This window comes from Cervus canadensis, chromosome 2 (assembly GCF_019320065.1).
Source record: "Cervus canadensis isolate Bull #8, Minnesota chromosome 2, ASM1932006v1, whole genome shotgun sequence".
NCBI classification, from domain to species: domain Eukaryota; kingdom Metazoa; phylum Chordata; class Mammalia; order Artiodactyla; family Cervidae; genus Cervus; species Cervus canadensis.
Genome location: NC_057387.1, coordinates 46,196,313 through 46,217,516, shown reverse-complemented (window position 1 = coordinate 46,217,516; position 21,204 = coordinate 46,196,313). Strand labels below are relative to the sequence as shown.

The 21,204-nt window shown below is 37.7% G+C and overlaps 1 protein-coding gene across 6 annotated transcripts in view; it reads left to right on the top strand.

The window, feature by feature from the left end:
• The window catches only part of LOC122436661 (TLC domain-containing protein 4-like), a 71,093-nt gene that overhangs the window by 32,946 nt on the left and 16,943 nt on the right, over nt 1-21,204 (top strand). For all 6 annotated transcript variants that reach the window (XM_043460585.1, XM_043460586.1, XM_043460582.1 and 3 more), the window contains exon 6: nt 17,143-17,216. In XM_043460585.1, coding sequence (XP_043316520.1) covers nt 17,143-17,216 — 74 coding nt within the window. The remainder of the gene's footprint in view (nt 1-17,142; nt 17,217-21,204) is intronic.

Here is a 21,204-nt window from a genome sequence, read left to right as displayed (position 1 = left end):
GCTTATATATCCCAGTAGGTATCCACAACCACTTTATTTTCTGAAACAAGAGGCTTTTTTTACTGGCATTTCCTACTGTTTATTTCCTTATCTTCCTTTTTAGATTTTAATAGATTATAAGCAATTATAACATATAGGCTTCTACTTTTTTACAGGTCTTAGATAGTTGGAATATATGCACTTTGCTTCCTAAACACTTTTGCTAAAAAGACATGAAAACTGACTAACCTAATATTGGTTAATTCAGGGAAGAATTTATGTGGGTATCTGTTTGAGTTTAATATCATGCTGCAGGTTAGAAATATGGTTTATGAACACAAGTCACAAATAATCATTGTGCTATGAGAAGAATATAAGCTGGTGAAGGATAACAGGTCGCTTACATGCATTTGTAAATGTGACTAGTATGAACTGTTGTTCTCTCTTGACCAGAAGTCACAAGCTTGGCAAGTGGCTGACTGAACATGGGTTGGCAAGTTGAATATTTCATTATGTGGGATGAATGCTGTGTTCTCTTTGAACTTTTATGCCTTTATAAAAAAGTCAGTGACATAAATGCTGGATTTTTAAAAAAGAAATTAACTATTGCCTTTTTTAGTAAAGTTGATAAGATCAACAGCAATATTTTTCAAGAGATGGTTGCTTTTTTGACATGTCTTCCTATGTTCTATTGTATGAAATAAATGAATGGTATGAAATAAATTTAATTAAAGTGAATCTATTCACAGGGAAAGAAAATAGAAACAAAATTGATGAACTAATACGTGTTTATAGAGATCCTATGTCATTTATAGATCTTACATTTACTATTTGAGTATAAGGAAAATTTTCCATGTGGTGAATTCTCAGATCACTTGCTTACATTTTAAGTAAAGCTAACAAAATACCAACAGCAAGGACTACTATTCTTATTTCACATAAACTTTTATGAAATTGTTACCCCTTATGCAGTGAGAATTGGTACTTGGAAAGCACTTTGACTTGATACTTCTGTAGCTATTTAAGCTGTTTTTTTCAAAGATTTTCTAATTGGAACTAAATAAAAAGTTAAGAATGGAGGCTAATTACCTGTAGGTTTTAAATGTATGCCCTGCTGAATAGTTATGTAAGTAACAACTTTACTTTATCTGATATAACACAAATCAGATAGTCATGAATTTAGTGTTTGTAGGTTGTAAAAAGGTTTAGAGTTTAAGAGGTTTTCTCCCTTCTGCTTACATAGGAAGGTAAAAAAAATTCTACAATTTTTTTCCCTGATATTCAACTTTCACCCCTTGGGCAGGATACTCATAATCAGGGAAAATATGACAGGTTAATCTCTTATCATAAAGGAAGTGACACATTTATGCTTTAATATCCTATTTTTAAGGGTAAAACACCCTCTTTGCACTCCATTTCTGACTTCTTGGGTAGCCTTACTTTTCTTGTGTTCCTTGTGAATCATTGTCTCCCCTCAAAAAAACCAATGAGTTATAGTATATTTGGAAAACTTTCAAACTTGATACGAAATGACTGAGTCTGTGCATACTTTGCCAACTCTTCTGTGTCATTCCACTACCTTAGGATCTAATCATTAAACCATTCTACTGCAATTTAGGAAGAAAATTTGGTTTCAGATGCCATTTGTTACATTTATTTCATGGTTGTGTCATGCTTCAAGAGTGAGGAGTTTTGGTTTTTGTTTAGTATTTTACCCCAGTATCTGTATTTTAAAAACATATTGCCAGCAATTACATATGAAGTGGTTTTGGAAAATGAGATTTAGTGTTTAAGATAAGATAAAGTTGTAATTTACATCGGGAGACAAGAAGTAGAAAAATACCGATCTTATATTTAGTCTAAAGAAAAATTTCCACAATGCTGTGGAATAAATGCCATGACTCACTAACATTTGATGATTAACAGTGTTTTAAAAAAACTATTGTTTTTTAAGATTATTTTAATAATGTTGCCTATTCTCAATTCTTCCTTTCCCAGCTGAGCCACAAGGGAAGCCATTCTCAATTGTGGAGTTCCCGGGTGGCTCAGAAGGTAAAGAATCTGCCTGCAGCCTGCATTGTGGGAGTCCTGGGTTTGATCCCTAGGTCAGGAAGACCCCCTGGAGAAGGAAATGGCTACCCACTCAGTGTTCTTGCCTGGAAAATTCCATGGGCAGAGGAGCCTGGTGGGCTACAGTCCATGGGGTAGCAAAGAGTAGGACACAGCTGAGCGACTAAGCACATCAAATGACTGAAGCAAAGTTAGGAGGAGGAACTAATAATGTGTCAGATGATATATTTTATATTTAAATGTTTCAGACAGGAATAATAAGCTGAAACAAATAGATGGAACTTAACAGTGAGCGACTGAACTGAACTGAACTGAATAGTGGTGAATGTCAAGTTTTGCATTTGAGTTTGACAGTGTATAAAAAGAGGGAAATGACCTGGAAGTAGCAGATGACCACAATTGCATGTGTACCAATAACATGTCCATCTGCTAAAACACAAAATTGTTTTTAAATGTGTACTCTATTAGGGGAGTTTTGGTATCCAGTTCAAACAAATTGTAGTTTCCTGGTTAGACCATACCCAAAGCTTCTGAAGTCTCTAAAATTGCCTTTGTCCAGAGGTGAGCTGCCAGATAGCTGTAGAGGAGAGATTAGATTAGGTAGCTATTGTCCCAGAATAAACAACTGAAGGACCCAGAGAGGTCAGCATAGAAGAGATAAGTTGTAGGACATCTATGTGGTTTTGAAATGTCCTTAGAAATGTGAAATGACTGTTCAATGGAAGAGGAATTAGACTTACTCTGGTTTAACTCAGACCTTGGAACTAGGACCAAAGGGGATAGTAATGAGAGGTAGGGGAGACTTCTCTTTTACGAAAGAGACATCCCCAATGAATAGAAGATTTTAACAACAGCCTTTTAAAGTGATTCTTCTCCATAAGGTATCTTCAATCAGATAGGTATAAAAATGGATCTAATAAGCAGAAGCTTTAGGTAGGAGCTTGTACTAAATTATCTTTAAAATTCTGTTCTAATCTGAGATCCTGTGATTCAGTTGTTTTGATGAAATTATTGGACTTACTCCTAATACGGATAGCTAAGCACTGGGCGAGTAAGAAGCTACATTTTGTCACCAAGTTCTTAAGTAAGGAAGTGGCGCAAGCAGCCGGTGTGCAAACCCATTCACTTCCTGGGAAGAAAGGGAGGGGGAGAAAGAAGGCAAGCGACCCAGGTCTAATCTCCTGTCACCTGGACCTTTGAGTAAATAGGGTATGTACTGTTAGAAGAAGGCGATCTTAACCCTGAAATGCCCTTAGCCTTTTCCTGGCCAAGGATTCCCTGTAGTAAAGAGAAGCCAGGCTCTGTGAGGCCTGGCTCCTTGGAGAATGTCATGTAGGCTCTACAATATTTTAAGAGGCATAAGATGAGGACGTTTTATAAGATAGACTCCTATTGTTGTGTGAGGAACTTTGTAAATCTCACCTAGTAGAGCCTTAACTTCTTTGGGCCAGAACTGCTTGTTCAACACAGGAAGGACCTGGCTTGCCAACTTCCCTTCATATCCCAAACCTATCTCTGCTTCCTCTGCATTAATCTGATAGCCTCTCTGCTTGTAGCAATTAGTAAAGCTGCCTGGAAAATCCCATGGATGGAGGAGCCTGGTGGGCTGTGGTCCATGGGGTTGCTAAGAGTCGGACACGATTGAGCGACTTCACTTTTCACTTTCACGCATTGGAGAAGGAAATGGCAACCCACTCCAGTATTCTTGCCTAGAGAATTCCAGGGACGGTGGAGCCTGGTGGGCTGCCGTCTGTGGGGTCGCACAGAGTCGGACACAGCTGAAGTGACTTAGCAGCAGCAGCAACTCTAGGTAAGATCACTGTTTCCCATGAGCCTGATTTGGCAAACTAGTCCAGTGTGTTGCCTCAAACCTTCAACTCTGTCTTATAAGTAAATCATGAAAAACTTATGATTTAAGTGAAGCAAACAGTAATTGAATACATGGTAGAATTTGTTCCCAAATCTCATTTCTATATTGATGGTGCCTTAAAAGGGTTCTCTTAGATCATGGAAATGACCTAAGATTCTGAGTCAGTTCAAATAGCCTAGAGAAAGTACCTCCTAATTGCTACAGTAGAACATAGTCAGTTTTATACAAAGCCTAGTTGGGATGCCCATAAATGACCTCACACCAGTTATACAGCCCTAGTGGTGGGAAAATGTGTCCATCCCACTCCACACCCTTGACATTGGCACAATATTTAACATGATACTAGCTGTAATAGGTGCATAATAATTTTATTTATCTTCCTCCCTCACCTCCTGAATTCCCGACCCTAGCAGTTCTTGGCTATTGGAAAATTAAATTTCTCGTGATAAGAAAATCCAGATTTTTGTAATCACTGGCTGAAAGAATTTTCTTTAAGCTCTGGGAGGGATCAGACAAATCTTACTTTGTTTTCTCTCACAGAGTCATGGCCAGTATGAATTCTAATACAGACAAAGCGCCTTAAAGGTAGATGCCAGAAGTGGAAACACCATATTGACCTATATAGCAAAGAGAGTTTACTCAGTTGTGAGTTTGCTGTAATTTATTACAGGAAAGTATCAAAATATATAGTTTATTTGATCTGAATTAAATCTGTCCTCTTAATAGCATCTATCTGACTTATATTTTAGAAAGTTTTGTTGATGGGGTAGGGATAAGGTAACAACGAATTGTACGTAACATGAAACTTATCTAATGGCTACCTATGCCTGTGGAAGCCTCTGCCATACGTGATGCTCACTCCCACGGGTGGATTGTATTAAACAGATTAAGAGTTACTGATGTACAGGATCAGAAAATATGGAAGCCAGGCTACTGAAGCATAGCTCACTGGCTCACTGTGGTTTTGAAATAAGGAGTTGGGGGGTAAGGAATAAGAATAAGATAGCTACCTAATTAAATATCACAAGTCACAAGATTTAAATATAGGAAGCTATTTTTTAAAATTCAAGGGACTTCCCTGGACCTCATCAGCCTTGTATTTTACTTTTCACAGAATTGTTGTAGGACCTTTAGCCAAAAATATAGCTTGATGCAATTTACATGTTAGAAAAATAAAGCTGAAGGTGATATGTAAGGGGAGAAAAGTTTTGTGTGGAAGGATCTCATTGAGGAGGTTATTGGAGCAATGTAGATGATAAATTGTGAAGAACTTAACTTTGGTGATTTTATTAATGAGGAAGTTCAGTTCAGTTCAGTCGCTCAGTTGTGTCTGACTCTTTGCGACCCCATGGACTGCAGCACACCAGGCTTCCCTGTCCATCACCAACTCCTGGAGCTTGCTCAAACTCATGTCCATCACTCAGTGATGCCATCCAACCATCTCATCCTCTGTCATCCCCTTCTCCTCCTGCCTTCAATCGTTCCCAGCATCAGGGTCTTTTCAAATGAGTCAGTCCTTCGCATCAGGTGGCTAAAGTATTGGAGTTTCAGCTTCAGCATCAGTCCTTCCAATGAGTATTCAGGACTGATTTCCTTTAGGATTGACTCTTTTGATCTCCTTGCAGTCCAAGGGACTCTCAAGAGTCTTCTCCAACACCACAGTTCAAAAGCATCAATTCTTCAGCACTCAGCTTTCTTTACAGTCCAGCTGTCACATCCATACATGACCACTGGAAAAATCATAGCTTTGACTAGATGGACCTTTGTTGACAAAGTAATGTCTCTGCTTTTTAATGTGCTGTCTAGGTTTGTCATAGCTTTTCTTTCAAAGAGCAAGTGTCTTTTAATTTCATGGCTGCAGTCACCACCTGTTTTGGAGCCCCCAAAAATAAAATCTCTCACTGTTTCCTTTCTTTCCCCATCTGTTTGCCATGAAGAGATGGGATCAGATGCCGTGATCTTAGTTTTCTGAATGTTGAGTTTTAAGTCAACCTTTTCACTCTCCTCTTTCACTTTCATCAAGAGGCTGTTTAGTTTTCTGCTTTCTTCCATAAGGGTGGTATCATTTACATATCTGAGGTTATTGATATTTCTCCTGGCAATCTTGATTCCAGCTTGTGCTTCATCCAGCCCAGCATTTCACGTGATGTACTCTGCATGTAAGTTAATAAGCAGGAAGAAATATCCATAATACTAAATAAGCAGGAAGAAATAATGAGGAAGAAACTAATCTAAAAGCAACACTGTAGTCAGTAGATCATGGTGACTAATTTAGATTTCAGAGAAGGAAGGGAAACAAGAGGGCAAAGTGACCCAGGGCACTAGAGGAATGGAGACCCTAAAGGAAATGGGAGAACCAATTTGGGCAGGAATGTGCTTGTAAATTTCAGGTTTGTGGTGATACATGGTTATTCCAGGGGAAAAGGGCCCATATGCCATTAGAAATAAGAAGTGTCCTGTTGGTGCAGGGTGATCAGTCAGGGACCCAAAGAAAGTCAGTCCTCTAAAAGAGGCAGAGGAGAACTTCAGAAGTGCAGAAAGAGAACCACAAAAGAATACATTTGGTAAACAGTGGTTAAGGCAACACTGTAATTTAAAAAGCTATGATAAGAAATGTCAGTGCAGAGCTACTTGAAAAAGTTAATTTGGTCTCTCATTTTTATTTGAGGATTAGGAAATATTGACAAGCAAAAAGAAAAGGTAATGCTCAGTCTCACAGCCCAGAGATAACTATTTATATTTACTTAATCACCATTTACATTTAGGAATATGTCCTGTGTATATGCATAATTAAAAGATACTCTTCTGTATATGAATATATATTACAAAAATAGGATCAAACCCCAAAATTTTAAATTTGTTTTACATATTGAAGCATTGCATACAACAAAATAAGGTAATCTGTCAGAAAGCAAGGAACCTAATAGGGTTTTCTCAAAGACTAATAGGGTTTTCTCAAAAGGATGCTGGAACCAACACAATGGCTATCCTATTGGTTAAAAATGTGACAATTTGATCATCAGTTAGAATACTGACTTAGGCCAGTGAAACCCATTGATTCACAAGTTTTTAATTATATTTTTAAAAAAAGAAGGAAGAAAGAAAGCTGGGTGGTCCTTGCGTGAGGTCTCATGTGGGTGCTGTTAGGTAGCAGTTGAGACTGGATAATCTAAAGGCTTGACTGGATTGAAAGGGGCTCATTCAAGTAGCTGGTAGTTCATGCTGGTTCCCTGCCGGAACATCAGCAGGCTCTTTGCCTGGAGCTCCTGTATGTGGCCCCTCCATGTGTCTTGAGCGTCTCACAGCCTGGCTATTGTGTTCCAAGAGGGAGCATTTTAAGAGCAAATATTCTAACAGACCGAGGAGGAAGCTGCATGGCTCCTTGTGACCTAGCTGCAGAAGACCAGAACTTCATTTCCTCTATATTCTGGTGGTCAAATGAGTCACTGAGGCAGCCCAGATTCAAGGGGAGGAAAGTGAGACCCAAGCACATGATCTGAGGAACACCGTGCACATGCAGGAAGGGACAGAATGGATGGTGATTAGGTGACTGTCAGTCACGTCTTAATTGGCCAGTGTTAGATACCATGTATTATCTTCTTGCTGTGGTGGGTAAGAGTTTAATTCTCCCACCTCTATCTCCTTTCCCTTCTTTCTTCCCATGTAGATAAAGTAATTTGAGTTCCTCTCTCAGTTTCTCTGAAAACTTGAAACATTTTTATTTTGGGTTTGTAGCACCTCTTGATCCTTTGAGGTGAAGATGTTTATGCTTCTGTCCTTCTGTTCACGTCTCCCACTCTGCTTCCCAGTTTCTGTCATTTGTATGTGTACTTTTGTATCACTAAGATTTAACAACATTTGCCTTTTATTCTATAATCATATTGCTTTTCAGTTGATCCTACACAGAGAAAATGAAGTGTTTCTTATGATTGTATTAAAATAGTTCACTGAACAACTAGGATTATTTTTCCTATCTAATTTTTGCTTAGACTATTTGCCTTCTTTTTTTTTTTTCCTTGTAACTTATGCCTTTATCATATACTTGCGTTGTCTCGTCTCTTCAGTCAAATTCCCCAGATACCTGCCCCGGAGCTCTCCATTCTCCTGCCCTCTAGGTGTGCTTCTGAATGTCCTGGCTTCCTGCCATGACTCTTCTGGTTTGAGGCCACTGCTTCCCTTACTCCGTATCTGTCTTGGTTTATTCACTCATGCTATAGTATATCCTCAGATATTTTCCAAGAAAGAGGGTAAAGGAGGTACACTCTCGAAATCTTCAGCAAGTTCTGAAAATGTTTTTATTTTCAGGCCATCTAGTTGCATCATTATCCTATCCTTATGTGTTTGTTCTCTATCCTTATGTGTTTGTTCTAAGTTTCACTATTGTATATAACTTGCATAAACATTCTTATGTCTTCATATTTGTGCCTATACGTAGTTATTTCAAAGGTTAGTTTTGTGGGGTTCCTGGGCAAATGCTATTTACATTTTTAAGATTAGTGACATGTTCTACTAAAATTCTCTTTCGAAAGGTTACCCAGTGTCCTCCAAAGATGTATGTGCGTAAGTGATTGAATTGGCTAACATGTAGGGAGTGTTATGTGTAAACGGTTCTTTTCATCAAGAGATTGGTTGGTTTTGTTGTTGCATCTGTTTGTCTTTGTCTTGTGAATACTGGCAGTTCATAGGGCTAAGGAACTCTGAGAAGGATAGGCCAAAATTTTCTGTGCAGAATGGAAATGATACCTATAAAGAAGATAGACAGGCACTTGGACAATCATTCAATATTTGAAGGGTTATGATATGAAAAGAGGGGCTTCCCTAGTGGCTCAGATGGTAAAGAATCTGCCTGCATTGTAGGAGACCCATGTTCAATCCCTGGGTTGAGAAGATCCCCTGGAGAATGGAATGGCAACCCATTCCAGTATTCTTGCCTGGAGAATTCTGTGGACAGAGGAGCCTGGCGAGCTATAGTCAGTGGGTTTGCAAACAAATCCAGTTTGAACACAACTGACTCACACTTTCACTTTCATATGAAAAAGTGATTTTGGATAGCGAGAATCTGGAATAGGACAAGTAGATGGATGTCAAAGAGGGAACAGAATAGTTCTGGAACTTTTGGAAAGCTGCTTTAGAAGATGCTACTCCTCTTAACACAGAGTTTTCCATGCTGGGGGGCAAACTGGAAGAACTTTTGTAGAAGGGATTTAAGAAATCTGTGGGTAATTGAAATAGGCAGTCTTCAGAGCCATCTCAATCTCACCACATTTTGATGGTCGTAAGCATAAACTTGTCATGAAGAAGTAAGTTTAGCTTGGATGCAGTTTAGTTGTGTAAAGTGAGGTATAAAGTTGATACAACCTACTGGGCAAATAAAACAGGTGAGTCTTCCCTTAGAAGTATTTATTTTCCTTTCCAGTGTGGATATTTTTTCTGCAGCAATTAGAAAGTAACATCAACTACTTTTTGAGGAGTGATTATTAATATATAGTAAAATAGCAGTAGTGAACCTACATTTTAGTCCTAATTGTGATGATGATCTGTCTTTCCTATCATCTGTTCATTGTCATCACCTCAGGCATGGCCCTTAATCTTGTGTAGTCATCCAGGGATCAATGACTAGAGTTGAAGGCTTGTACCTAGGCAGGAAAGAATACATCCTTTCAGGACTTGTGTGGTAAGAAAAAATACCTGGTTCTATTTCACTTTTAACTTAAAAAAAAAAAGTGTTTTTTTGCAGTGCTTTTCTGTTTTAGTATTTTTCCTGTTTGCCGTTAGTATGTACTGTGTCTTCTTCTCACATCAGTTCTGTCATAAGGATGGTATTCTGCTTGTTTTGCACATGGAAAAACTGAGGTTTTGGTCATCTTTGCCCAAGGTCACCCAGGAGAGCTACGGTTCAAATCCTGGTTTTCAGACTGCAGGCCCATAATCATTCATTAACTATCCTTGCCTCCTTAAACTTAACTGCTTAATAATCATCATTAATTGCCCAAAGAGGATAATGTTTTACAGACTTTCTAAGCAGTCAGTTAGCCTGTAAGTCTTCATGGAAATTCTATCATGAGTATTGGGATAAAGAGGTCAGGGCATCCAGAGACCTCTCATCTATCAGTTAACTGTATCTCTCATTCTGTTTTATCTGATGAAGATCATGGTGGTGGCAGTGACAGCCATACCCCCCTAAGAACAGCTCTGGTACAAAGTATTCCTCATATTTTAAAGAGATCTGGAAATGAGGTTAGGGAAGTTCATCAGTAGACAAGAGGTCATGGGATGACAAGGGACTCTGCTTGTGTGCTCATTGAAAACCTGCTTCTAGCTGTTTTCCTTCTGATTGGTAGCTATTACATAGGTCTCAAATTCCCCTACCTCTTTTAGTTGCCTGCCCACTTTTCCTGTCTTGCCTTCCCTAACCTGAATGTATCAAGGTTTGGAGATCAGCCATCTATTTTTTTTTTTCTCGTAGCAAGTTTATGATCACCTCTAATGCTACTCTACTGATCTCTTTAAAAAAATTGAAATTGAGATATTTTTCTCTTTTCATTTTTGGGCGGAATACTAACATTCTCATCAGGGTGCACCGACCCGCCCAGAAACAGGCCTGAAGGATTCTTTTAGGATTTTTATTTTGGAGGTGATTCTTTACACTGGTTAGCAGGCGAGGCTCAACTCAGGAAACCTGGGCCAGGCGTGCACTAAGCTTTATGGATAGAACAGTAAGTGAGACACAGCGGGTGTAGGTATTTGCAGGGGGCTAAGTACAATAACCAGGGACTTCCCTGGTGGCTCACGGGTTAAAGCGTCTGCCTGCAATGCGGGAGACCTGGGTTTGATCCCTAGGTCGGGAAGATCCCCTGGAGAAGGAAATGGCATCCCACTCCAGTATTCTTGCCTGGAGAATCCCATGGACAGAGGAGCCTGGTGGGCTACAGTCCACGGGGTCGTAAAGAGTCGGACACTTTACGGCTTAACTTAAGTACAATAACAGAGCGGCTTAACTTAAGTACAATAACAGACAGGAAGGGGTCAGAAGAAACTTTTCTAGTGGAATGTATCAGGTCCACCTAGATAATACTTGTGGGTTTTAATGAGGGCTTTTGTAAATCTTCCCTAATTATGATTTCAGAGAAGTAGGGAGCTAGTTTCTTTAGGACTTCGATCTCTAGGTTAGCACAGTAGCTCTTTAACACTAGTGTATATGGGAATCACTTAGAGGACCTGTTAAAACTAGATTACGGGTGTTACCCCCAGGGCTACTGATTCAGTAGGTCTGGGATGGGGTCCAAAAATAAATTATGCAAATTTAGCAAGTTCCCTGGAAATGCTAATGCTGCTAGTCTGGGGACCACATTTTGAGAATCATTGGCTTACAACTAACTGATTCTCTTTAGAAAGGGGTAAGAGAAGTTAAGAGAAAGGTCAGGATGTTATGCCCATTATTTTTAAAGAAAATCTAGAGGAAATTTTCTCAAAATGTGAAAAATTTGTATTTTGGCCATGTTTAGAAAAAAACAATGTACCAAATATACTATTTTTACTAGTAACTTTTAATACTTAAAGAATATCATAAAGTCAGGTTTAATCTGATATTAATTTGATTAATAGGTATTTTTAATTCTGTTCTAATTCGAAAGGAGTTGGAAGAAGTAAATCTTTTAAACTCTCAAAAAAGTCTTAGACATAGTATATTTCATGAACATATTTTTTTGTTTTTAAAGTTAACTAGAGAATAATTCATAGAATTCTCTTTTAAAGTTTAAGACTAAGGCTATTGCTACTATATCATTTCAGTATTTTACATGACTTTGAGGTGTCTTTTAAATATTTTTGAAGTTGCATAAAATGCAAATTAAACAAAAATAAATTTTAGAGTCGGATCTCATCTTTGGAAAAACTGTTTATTTGAAAGACACTAATTAAGCAAGGATTTTGACTGACCATAGGAACACATTAACTCACAGTACAGCAGTGTGGACTATCATATTCTCTAAACATTGGATACAGTTTTCTAGAATAGCATAGACTTAAAAAAACTAATCAAAAGAAGAAGAAAATCATTAAGAATAATGATTGATAATGGATCGAATGAGGAGCTGCCTTTAACTGAGGGAGGAAAGGCAATGTTATGAATGAGAGAATTTATCTTTAAGAAAAAATAGGAAATGTTTATTATGTATCTGAATCTGTTATAATGAAAGATTATACTAGTAAAAATATATCCAAGATTTTTACCTCTGGTTCAAGTAACAATCTTACTAAAATAACTTTTTTCCTTTCATTTTCTGTCCTCTGTGGCCCCAGTCATATTGTTTGTAGTTTTATCCTGTTTGCAAGGCTTTTCTCCCTTAACCTATTCACTACAGAATTCAACTATGGAAGGAGAGAAAAGAAGAGCATTTCAACTTCAGAATTTTCTTTGAATGGTTTGTCATTGGTTACAATTTTTTGTTCTTCTGGCCTTTTCTTAATTTAACTGTTCTGACCACTTCTTTTGGAAAAACTCACCTAACCTTGAAACAAATCACTCAAACTAAAAATAAGCCCACAAACTATCCAGGAACCTGGGATATGAGTAACATTTTTTCTCATTTTCTCTTTAAAGTGCTTTTTTTCCTGCTGGGTGGCTTAAGAGAGACAAGATGCTTGTTCTTTATTCATTCCCACATCTCCTAGCTGGGAATGTGATTCCTATTACATATTAAAATGAAAACATTCACCTGCCATTTGGAATTCATTATAATAAAATTCATAATAAAGTAAAGTTAGGAGTGGGCTGCCTTTGTCTATCCTGGTTTTACCATTTTACCATCAAAAAACCTACATCCCATGAAACCCCTCCCTGTGATGCAAAAAAATCATGGCAACCATGATTTGCAATTCTCAATAATGGGTCATCTGTTGTCACATCACTCTGAATGATGCAACTTAAGTGTGTTGTCATCCTTGACTTTGCCCGTTGGATTAATGTTGTATTTTTATTGAAACAGTGTTAGCTTAATTTATTAGTACTGTACATATTGTGACCATTTTTTCTAAGAGCAGATAATGAAAATGACAACAGTTATGATACCACCAGACTGCCACAAGTATGACCAAGAAAGAAGGTTATAGTAGTAGTTATATATGGATATATATACATAGTATATATTATTGTGTATAGTGATATGTTATCATAGATGGATAGAAAGACAATTAGGAAGTTGGATAATCAAAGCAGAACATACTGCACAATGTGCATAAAAGAATTTTGGATTGAATTGTGTCCCCTGCCCCACCCTAACCTCAAATGTATATGTTGAAGTCCTAAGCCCCAGTACTTCAGAATATGGCCTAATTTGGAAATAGGGTCATTATAGAGATAATTAGTTAAGTGAAAATCAGGTCATACTTGAGTAGTATTGGTCCTTAATCCAATATGATTGGTGTTCTCATGAAAAGGGGATTTGGGCACTGACATGCACACAAGGAAAACGTCATATGAAGATTAGAGCTGAGCTGCCAGAAACTAAGGAATGGTTAGAATCTAGGAGAAAGGTCTAAAATAACTTCTTCCCTAAAACATTCAGAAGGAGCATGGCCCTGTTGATCCTTGGTCTTGGACTTCTAGCCTCTAACTGTTAAATAATACATTTTTGTTGTTTAAGGCATTCAGTTTGCAGTACTTTGTTATAGTGGCTCTAGCCTCCAACACAGGCCTGATGGAGAAGAGGGTGTAAAAGCACCTGAAGAGACCAAATCTCACAGATCTGGAACAATACAGGCAGATACATCTCAATCTGGGCTTTTCTCATCTTGCAAGAAGACACCAATGCTCAAATGAAAATAGCAGGCATTGACTTAACTTGGATATTCCACATGAATGTACACATTTTATCCCCTTGATTGCTCTGTGAAACTGAGTAAAGCTGGATTTCCTGATTCAGAAGGTGCAACTAAAATATTCTGTAGGTGAGAGAAGGGGGAAATTTTGGTAACAGATGTGATGGCTTCTTATATAGAGTTGATTCTGTCAGACCTTATCAACGATCATTCTATCTGCAGTATGTCAAGTGATTTATTGAATTGCAGCAACAAAAAGATGTCCCCCTCCATCTTTGGTATTTTGATTTGAAAAATGGAGTTTCAAACTGAACTTTTGATTTCTGTGACAATTATAAAGAAACCACATAAAACATAAAAATTGTTGATTTACTATACAAAAACAAGTTAGATTTTGCTCATCTATCTGCATTTTATAGCAGACAGTACTACTGTCAACTTTGGCAAATTTCATTCAGTCTGTAAACTTCTTACCAAGAAAAGTGAAAAGATATTACCTGCTAGATGTCTTCTACATCTTAAAAAGGAACGTGATTTGCTTACCTGTGACATTGAAGCTTTCATAATGAAAGTTCTTGCTCACCTTCCATTTACTCAAAACCTGAAGAAACACTTAATGAGATATTTGACTTTATGGAGATGGAAGGAGATAACCTTTGTGGACAAGAGCCTGCAAGTAGCTATGACTGCTGCCAGCAAATGTTGGCCTGCTCTGCAAGCATATGTTCAGAGTGTGAGGCAAGAGGAATGTCCTTTAGTTTGGAAATAGATTGAGGATGAGAATGCAGAAAAATGTTGCAGTGAAACAGATATTTATGTACTGGTTCTGCAAAACTGAGGATAGTTGAAGAGGCCATAAGGAGCTAGAAAACGGTGAACTATCAGTGCCTGCATCACTTGATGTTATGTGCAGATTGTGAAATTGCATACAATGAAATGAGAAAACTCATACAGTGAAATACTGGCTCAGGTATTTGGAAATAAGACTGCCTCAGAACTCAAGAATGTTACCAGAGAAGAGTAGCTACATTAAATAGAACTTTTTTTATACTAAAACTATAACTTACTGGAAGTCATTCAGTATGCTCTAGGGTATCTTAAAATAATATGTATTTTAGACATTTTAGAAATAGCATATATAATGAATTTATACATACAAATGATCATGCAAACTGCTGGTCTACCAGAAGAAGCCTGTAGCTACAAAGTGAATGGATATTGTTAGAGAGCTGGAAACTTAATTCTTATAACTCTAAAAGCCTGCTATGCAAAAACCACTACAATATTGTAAAGTAATTAGCCTCCAACTAATAAAATAAATGAAAAAAAAAAAAGCCTGCTATTGCTAGTAAGTAAAATTTTATGTATTTTATGCTTAAACAACTTTACTGAGAAAATATTTAGCTTGAGATCATCATATTTGACTGATGCCAGTAATGTGGACCTCTAAGAGCACAGTTACAAGTCAAAGTAAATTTTATATTTAACTGTAGTTGTTTTAATGCTGCAAAAAATAAGGATATCCTAAGGGCTGCAGACATTTCAGAAAGGTACTATTGGAAAAGGAAATAAGGAGTGAAAATGTCCTACTATGTCATGGGTAAAAAGATATCATAATTTTTTTATTAAATATGGGTAATAACTGTTTAGTCCTATTGTATTTGCATTCTTCTTTTAAAAAGTCTTACATTTATGCTTCTGAAAACATAGTATAACCTACCAAATTTCAACATCAAAGAGAAATAAAAGATCAGAAGATATAATATTAAAATATTATATTTTTCCACAATTTGATTTGTTTGATTAGTCCCACTATTAATTACTAGTTACTGATATTAACTAGTTCTATTATTTAAATAAAAGCATTTACTGTAACAGAAAAGCAAATAGTATAGAATAATATAGAATTTCGAATTCACACATATTTCTGTGTTAAAGTAACAACACATGTGCATAGTTATTTCCCATGTACTGTCATGTGTTTTTGAACTGTCCAGTTGCCTCTAAAATGTTGATCATCTTCCCCTTCTTCCCCATCACCCCCCACATGCACAGAGCTCATCTTGGCTATTGTCTTCATCTTTCTGCTGTCCTCTCCTCTTCCTCATAACCCATTTCAGTTTTGCTAAGGACAGCGAGTTTGAGATGATGAAAAGTTTTAGTTTTAGATTTATCTTGGAAAAACTAATTCTTGCAATCCAGCTCTCAGTTTTTAACCCCTAAAATAACTTACATAGAAAAGAATTGAGACTCTTCAAATAAAAAGTCCATTCATTATCATTTTCTAAAATGTTGCTTTATATTGTTCCCATTTGGAAGGCAATGTGCTATAAACAGTGGGAAAAATGTTTCTGAAGTGGTGTATCTAACGTTTTGAGGGTGTGCATGCTAAATCACTTCAGTCGTGTCTGACTCTTTTGCAAACCTATGGACTCCAGCCTGCCAGGTTTCTCTGTCCATGGGATTCTCAGGCAAGAATAATGGAGTGGGTTGCCATGCCCTCCTCTAGGGAATTTTCCCAACTTTGGAATAAACCCATGTCCCTTATGTCTCCTGCATTGACAGGCAGGTTCTTTACCACTAGCGCCATCTGGGAATGTTTTGAGGGCAGATGGGACTATTTCTTTTGGTGTATAATCATAATTCTGATTTAATTGGAAGTGCTAGAATGATTCCATTTACCTAGTAACATTTTTAAAATTACATAACATTTTTGGAATGTATACTTTTGGTTTTAGTTCTAATGCTTATTAACACTATTATACTTTTCTTGTTATTAAATTAGTGGAATGTACTAAGCATTATGTTTCTAAATTCAGAAAGGTCCCCAAAGTATGTGTTTTAGCTATAGGATCTTTTGATTGACAAATATATTTTTCAGATCAAATATGATAGATAAGGTTTAATATGTATCGTTATATTTGGCAAGTGTGTGTCTGCTTATAGGCTTATATTGTTATTTAGGAAGTGAAGCACACTCTGGAGATTTTTAAGGTGTGTCTAATGGATATAAAACTACATTCCTATTAGGTATTTAATTGCCATAAAATTACTCAACTTTTGAAATTCACACTACCATGATCACTATTTCTATGGTAATTTGAGAATGCTGTTACTCATCGCTATTTGCAGAATTCATTAGTTCAGCATGAGACTGCTGCTTGAAATCTGTCTTTCTGAGTGAACATTATGTACGTAAATGAACATAAGTATGCAATATGTTGTCTTTAAAAAATACTGTAGAATTCTAATGACATTTCTAAGTTTTCATAAAGAAGATCACTTTAGCAGACTTGTTTTGTGTTTATATTGATCATTGTTTTATGCCAAGAAGCTATTGAATGTGATTGGAGATTTTGATAAGAATGTTAACCCTGACATGATGTTTTATATTTATCACCCAGAAGGATGGTGTGCTGGTGTACATTGGGAATTTCCGCCTGCTTGCAGAACTTTCCAGCCCTTTTGTGAATCAGCGGTAGGTTACTGATATCATTAATTATTTTATACTTGGGTTGTTTAGTTTGGGGAAATATTTTCCTCAAGATCCTAGCTATAAAAATGAGAATATGTGATATGAACTATCACCATTGTACAAATGAGGAAATTGAGACTTGGAAAGGTGAAGGAAACTTAGCCAAGATTGGTGGTGACCCTGGCTCTTGAACCCAGCTTCCTTTGTGGTATGACAATACTTTGTTGTACTGGATTTATCTTGGGTCCAGTTAATATCCCTGACACCAACTTCCTCCTGTTCCCAAATTTTGATACCAACATTATGTTGTCCCTCTTTTAAAAGAATCTTTTAATTTTAGATTTACAGAAAAGGCACAAAAATTACACAAAAACTCCCACATACCCTTCACCTAGTTTCCCCTTTTGTTAATATCTTACATTATCACGGAACATTTGTCAAAACTAAGCCAGCATTGACTCATTATTACTAAGTAAACTCCAGACTGTGTTGGATTCCCCGAGTTTTTCTATTAGTGTCTTTTCTATGATTCAATCCAGGCTGCCACGTTACATTTAGTTGTCAGTCTTCCTCCCCGATCCACCCTGGTCTGTAACAGATTCTTAGTCTTTAGCCTTTCCTTGTTTTTCATGACCTTAACATTGTTAAAGGATACTCTCCAGTTATTTTGTAGAATCATGCAGTCTAGATTTACCGGTTTTTCTCATGACTAGGCAAAGGTTATAGGTTTTTGGACCAAATCCTATAGAGGTGAAGTGCCCTTCTTGTCACTTAAAAGCTGGCTTAAAACTCAACATTTGAAAAAGCTGGCTTAAAACTCAGCATTTAAAAAATGAAGATCATGGCATCCGGTCCCATCACTTCATAGCAAATAGATGGGGAAACAATGGAAACAGTGACAGACTTTATTTTTTGGGACTCCAAAATCACTGCAGATGGTGACTGCAGCCATGAAATTAAAAGACACTTACTCCTTGGAAGGAAAGTTATGGCAAACCTTGACAGCATATTAGAAAGCATATTACTTTGCCAACCAGGGTCCATCTAGTCAAAGTTATGGTTTTTCCAGTAGTCACGTGTGGATGTAAGAGACTATAAAGAAAGCTGTGTGCTGAAGAATTGAGGCTTTTGAACTGTGGTGTTGGAGAAGACTCTTGAGAGTCCGTTGGACTGCAGGGAGATCCACCTAAGGGAAATCAGTCCTGAATATTCATTGGAAGGACTGATGCTGAAGCTGAAACTCCAATACTTTAGCCACCTGATGCGAAGAACTGACTCACTGGAAAAGACCCTGATGCTGGGAAAGATTGAGGGCAGAAGGAGAAGGGGATGATAGGGGATGAGATGGTTGGATGGCATCACTGACTTGATGGACACGAGTTTGAGCAAGCTCCGAGAGTTGGTGATGGACAGGGAAGCCTGGTGTGCTGCAGTCCATGGGGTCGCAGAGTCAGACATGACTGAGTGACTGAACTGAACTGCCCTTGTCACATATCAGGAGCTGTATGATGTCCATGTGACATCACAGGGGGTGTGAACATCCACTGTGTGGTTGAGGTGGTGTTTGACAAGTTTCTCTGCTGTGAAGTTTTTCCTTTTCCTTATTCTCTTCTTTGAAAGCAAGGCATGAAGTATGTAACCCATTCTGGGGAGAAATTAAGCTCCACCTCCTGGAGAGAGGTAGTTGCTCATTTTGATAATGGCTTTATTATTATAATTTATTACCATTATCTTGTCATTTAACAGGGTCTGCTGTAATTTTTTCTGTGTAATGTTTAGCTGCTCCTTTCATTCCGTACCCATGGTCCTAGTTTAGGGCCTTTAGGATCTCATGGGTGACTGATAGCTTTCTAACTGACTTCCTGATTCTCCATTCACCCACTCTTCAGTCCTTTCCTCATAGTGCCTCCAAGTCATCTTTCTTTTGTCCCACTTTCAGTGCCTTACTTTAGAGTAATGCTGTGCCTTCTTTAGAGTCCTCTCTGAACTTTTGAAGCTTTCTGTGATGTGCTCCATGTCTCCAGCCTAATTTCTTACCACTCATTAGAGTTAGTTTTATACCTTTAAACTATCTCATGCACCTGTGGATTTTTCTCACTTTTCCTCCTTTATTCGTATCCTCCATTTTCCCTCCATCTTTGAAAAATTTGCCTGTCTTTCAAGTTTTAGGTCAAAGTCCCAAACCCAGGGAAAGCTCCCACAATTACATGTAGCTTTTTGTATCTTATTACAGAGATAGCTCAGAGAATTGGGAGTCTAATCAGACTCATGTGCATTAGGGAGCTTACCCTGTATCAAAACCTTACTAATAATCCCAAGGATACAAGTAATCATGAGACACTGGCAAAGCATGGTGATGTTCAGGACCATCAGCAAGGCTCCTGAAGTTTTTTTTGCATTGGGCACGTTCTGGAATGAGGTTACCTATGAGGTCTCTAAGTGATATGTATAGTTCATATTGCTGACATAAAGTAGCTGTCTTGGTTATGAAATATCTCCATTTAATATTCAAATAGTTACATAGATTACTTAACGTTCCCCAAGGAGGTCAGACCCCATACATCTGTACACTCTAGATTCATTTATTATAAGCAACCCTAGCCTACATGTATCCTAAAAGCATTCCAAAGATGAAGACTCTTCTGCTGCAAATGCATCGTTATGCTTACCAAGCAATTAGCCTCATCACTTGTTTTTCTCACCAAAGGTGGGAACCATGGTCCTTCCAACCCAAACAGGAGAAATTAGATTACATATCTGCTGCTTAAACTTTCTTTCCCAGGTACTTATGTACTATCTTATTTTGTTTGCCAGTGTTTCATATGTTTTAATCTTTATTTCTTCGAGAAGACACTAAGTTCTTTAGCCTTGGCCATTTGAAATTTTAAAAATAAGAGTTTTTCTGCAATTTTTAAAGACTCTGATGATGTGAAAGTGTAGAGAGCAAACAACATGTTCTTTGAAGGCAGGAGACCTGGATTCAAATCCAAGCTGCCCCACTTCCCACTGTATGTGAGTGGAAGATTATCTCATCTTTCTGGGCCTGTGTTTTTTTTTTTTTTTTTTTTCTTTTTAACCAGGGATAATGATCCCTATAGGCCTCACTCAGCAGTGGCCACAGGACTGGAAAAGGTCAGTTTTCATTCCTATCCCAAAGAAAGGCAATCCCAAAGAAGGCTCAAACTACCGCACAATTGCACTCATCTCACACGCTGGTAAAGTAATGCTCAAAATTCTCCAAGCCAGGCTTCAGCAATACGTGAACCGAGAACTTCCAGATGTTCAAACTGGTTTTAGAAACGGGAGAGGAACCAGAGATCAAATTGCCAACATCTGCTGGATCATCGAAAAAGGAAGAGAGTTCCAAAAAAACGTCTATTTCTACTTTATTGACTGTGCCAAAGCCTTTGACTATGTGGATCACAATAAACTGTGGAAAATTCTTAAAGAGATGGGCATACCAGACCACCTGACCTGCTTCTTGAGAAATCTATATGCAGCTCAGGAAGCAACAGTGAGAACTGGACATGGAACAACAGACTGGTTCCAAATAGGAAAAGGAGTATGTCAAGTCTGTATATTGTCACCCTGCTTATTTAACTCATATGCAGAGTACATCATGAGAAACGCTGGGCTGGAAGAAGCACAAGCTGGAATCAAGATTGCTGGGAGAAATATCAATAACCTCAGATATGCAGATGACACCACCCTTATGGCAGAAAGTGAAGAGGAACTAAAGAGCCTCTTGATGAAAATGAAAGAGGAGAGTGAAAAAGTTGGCTTAAAGCTCAACATTCAGAAAACATGGCATCTGGTCCCATCACTTAATGGGAAATAGATGGGGAAACAGTGGAAACAGTGTCAGACTTTATTTTTTTGGGCTCCAAAATCACTGCAGATGGTGATTGCAGCCAAGAAATTAAAAGACACTTACTCCTTGGAAGGAAAGCTATGACCAACCTAGATAGCATATTAAAAAGTAGAGACATTA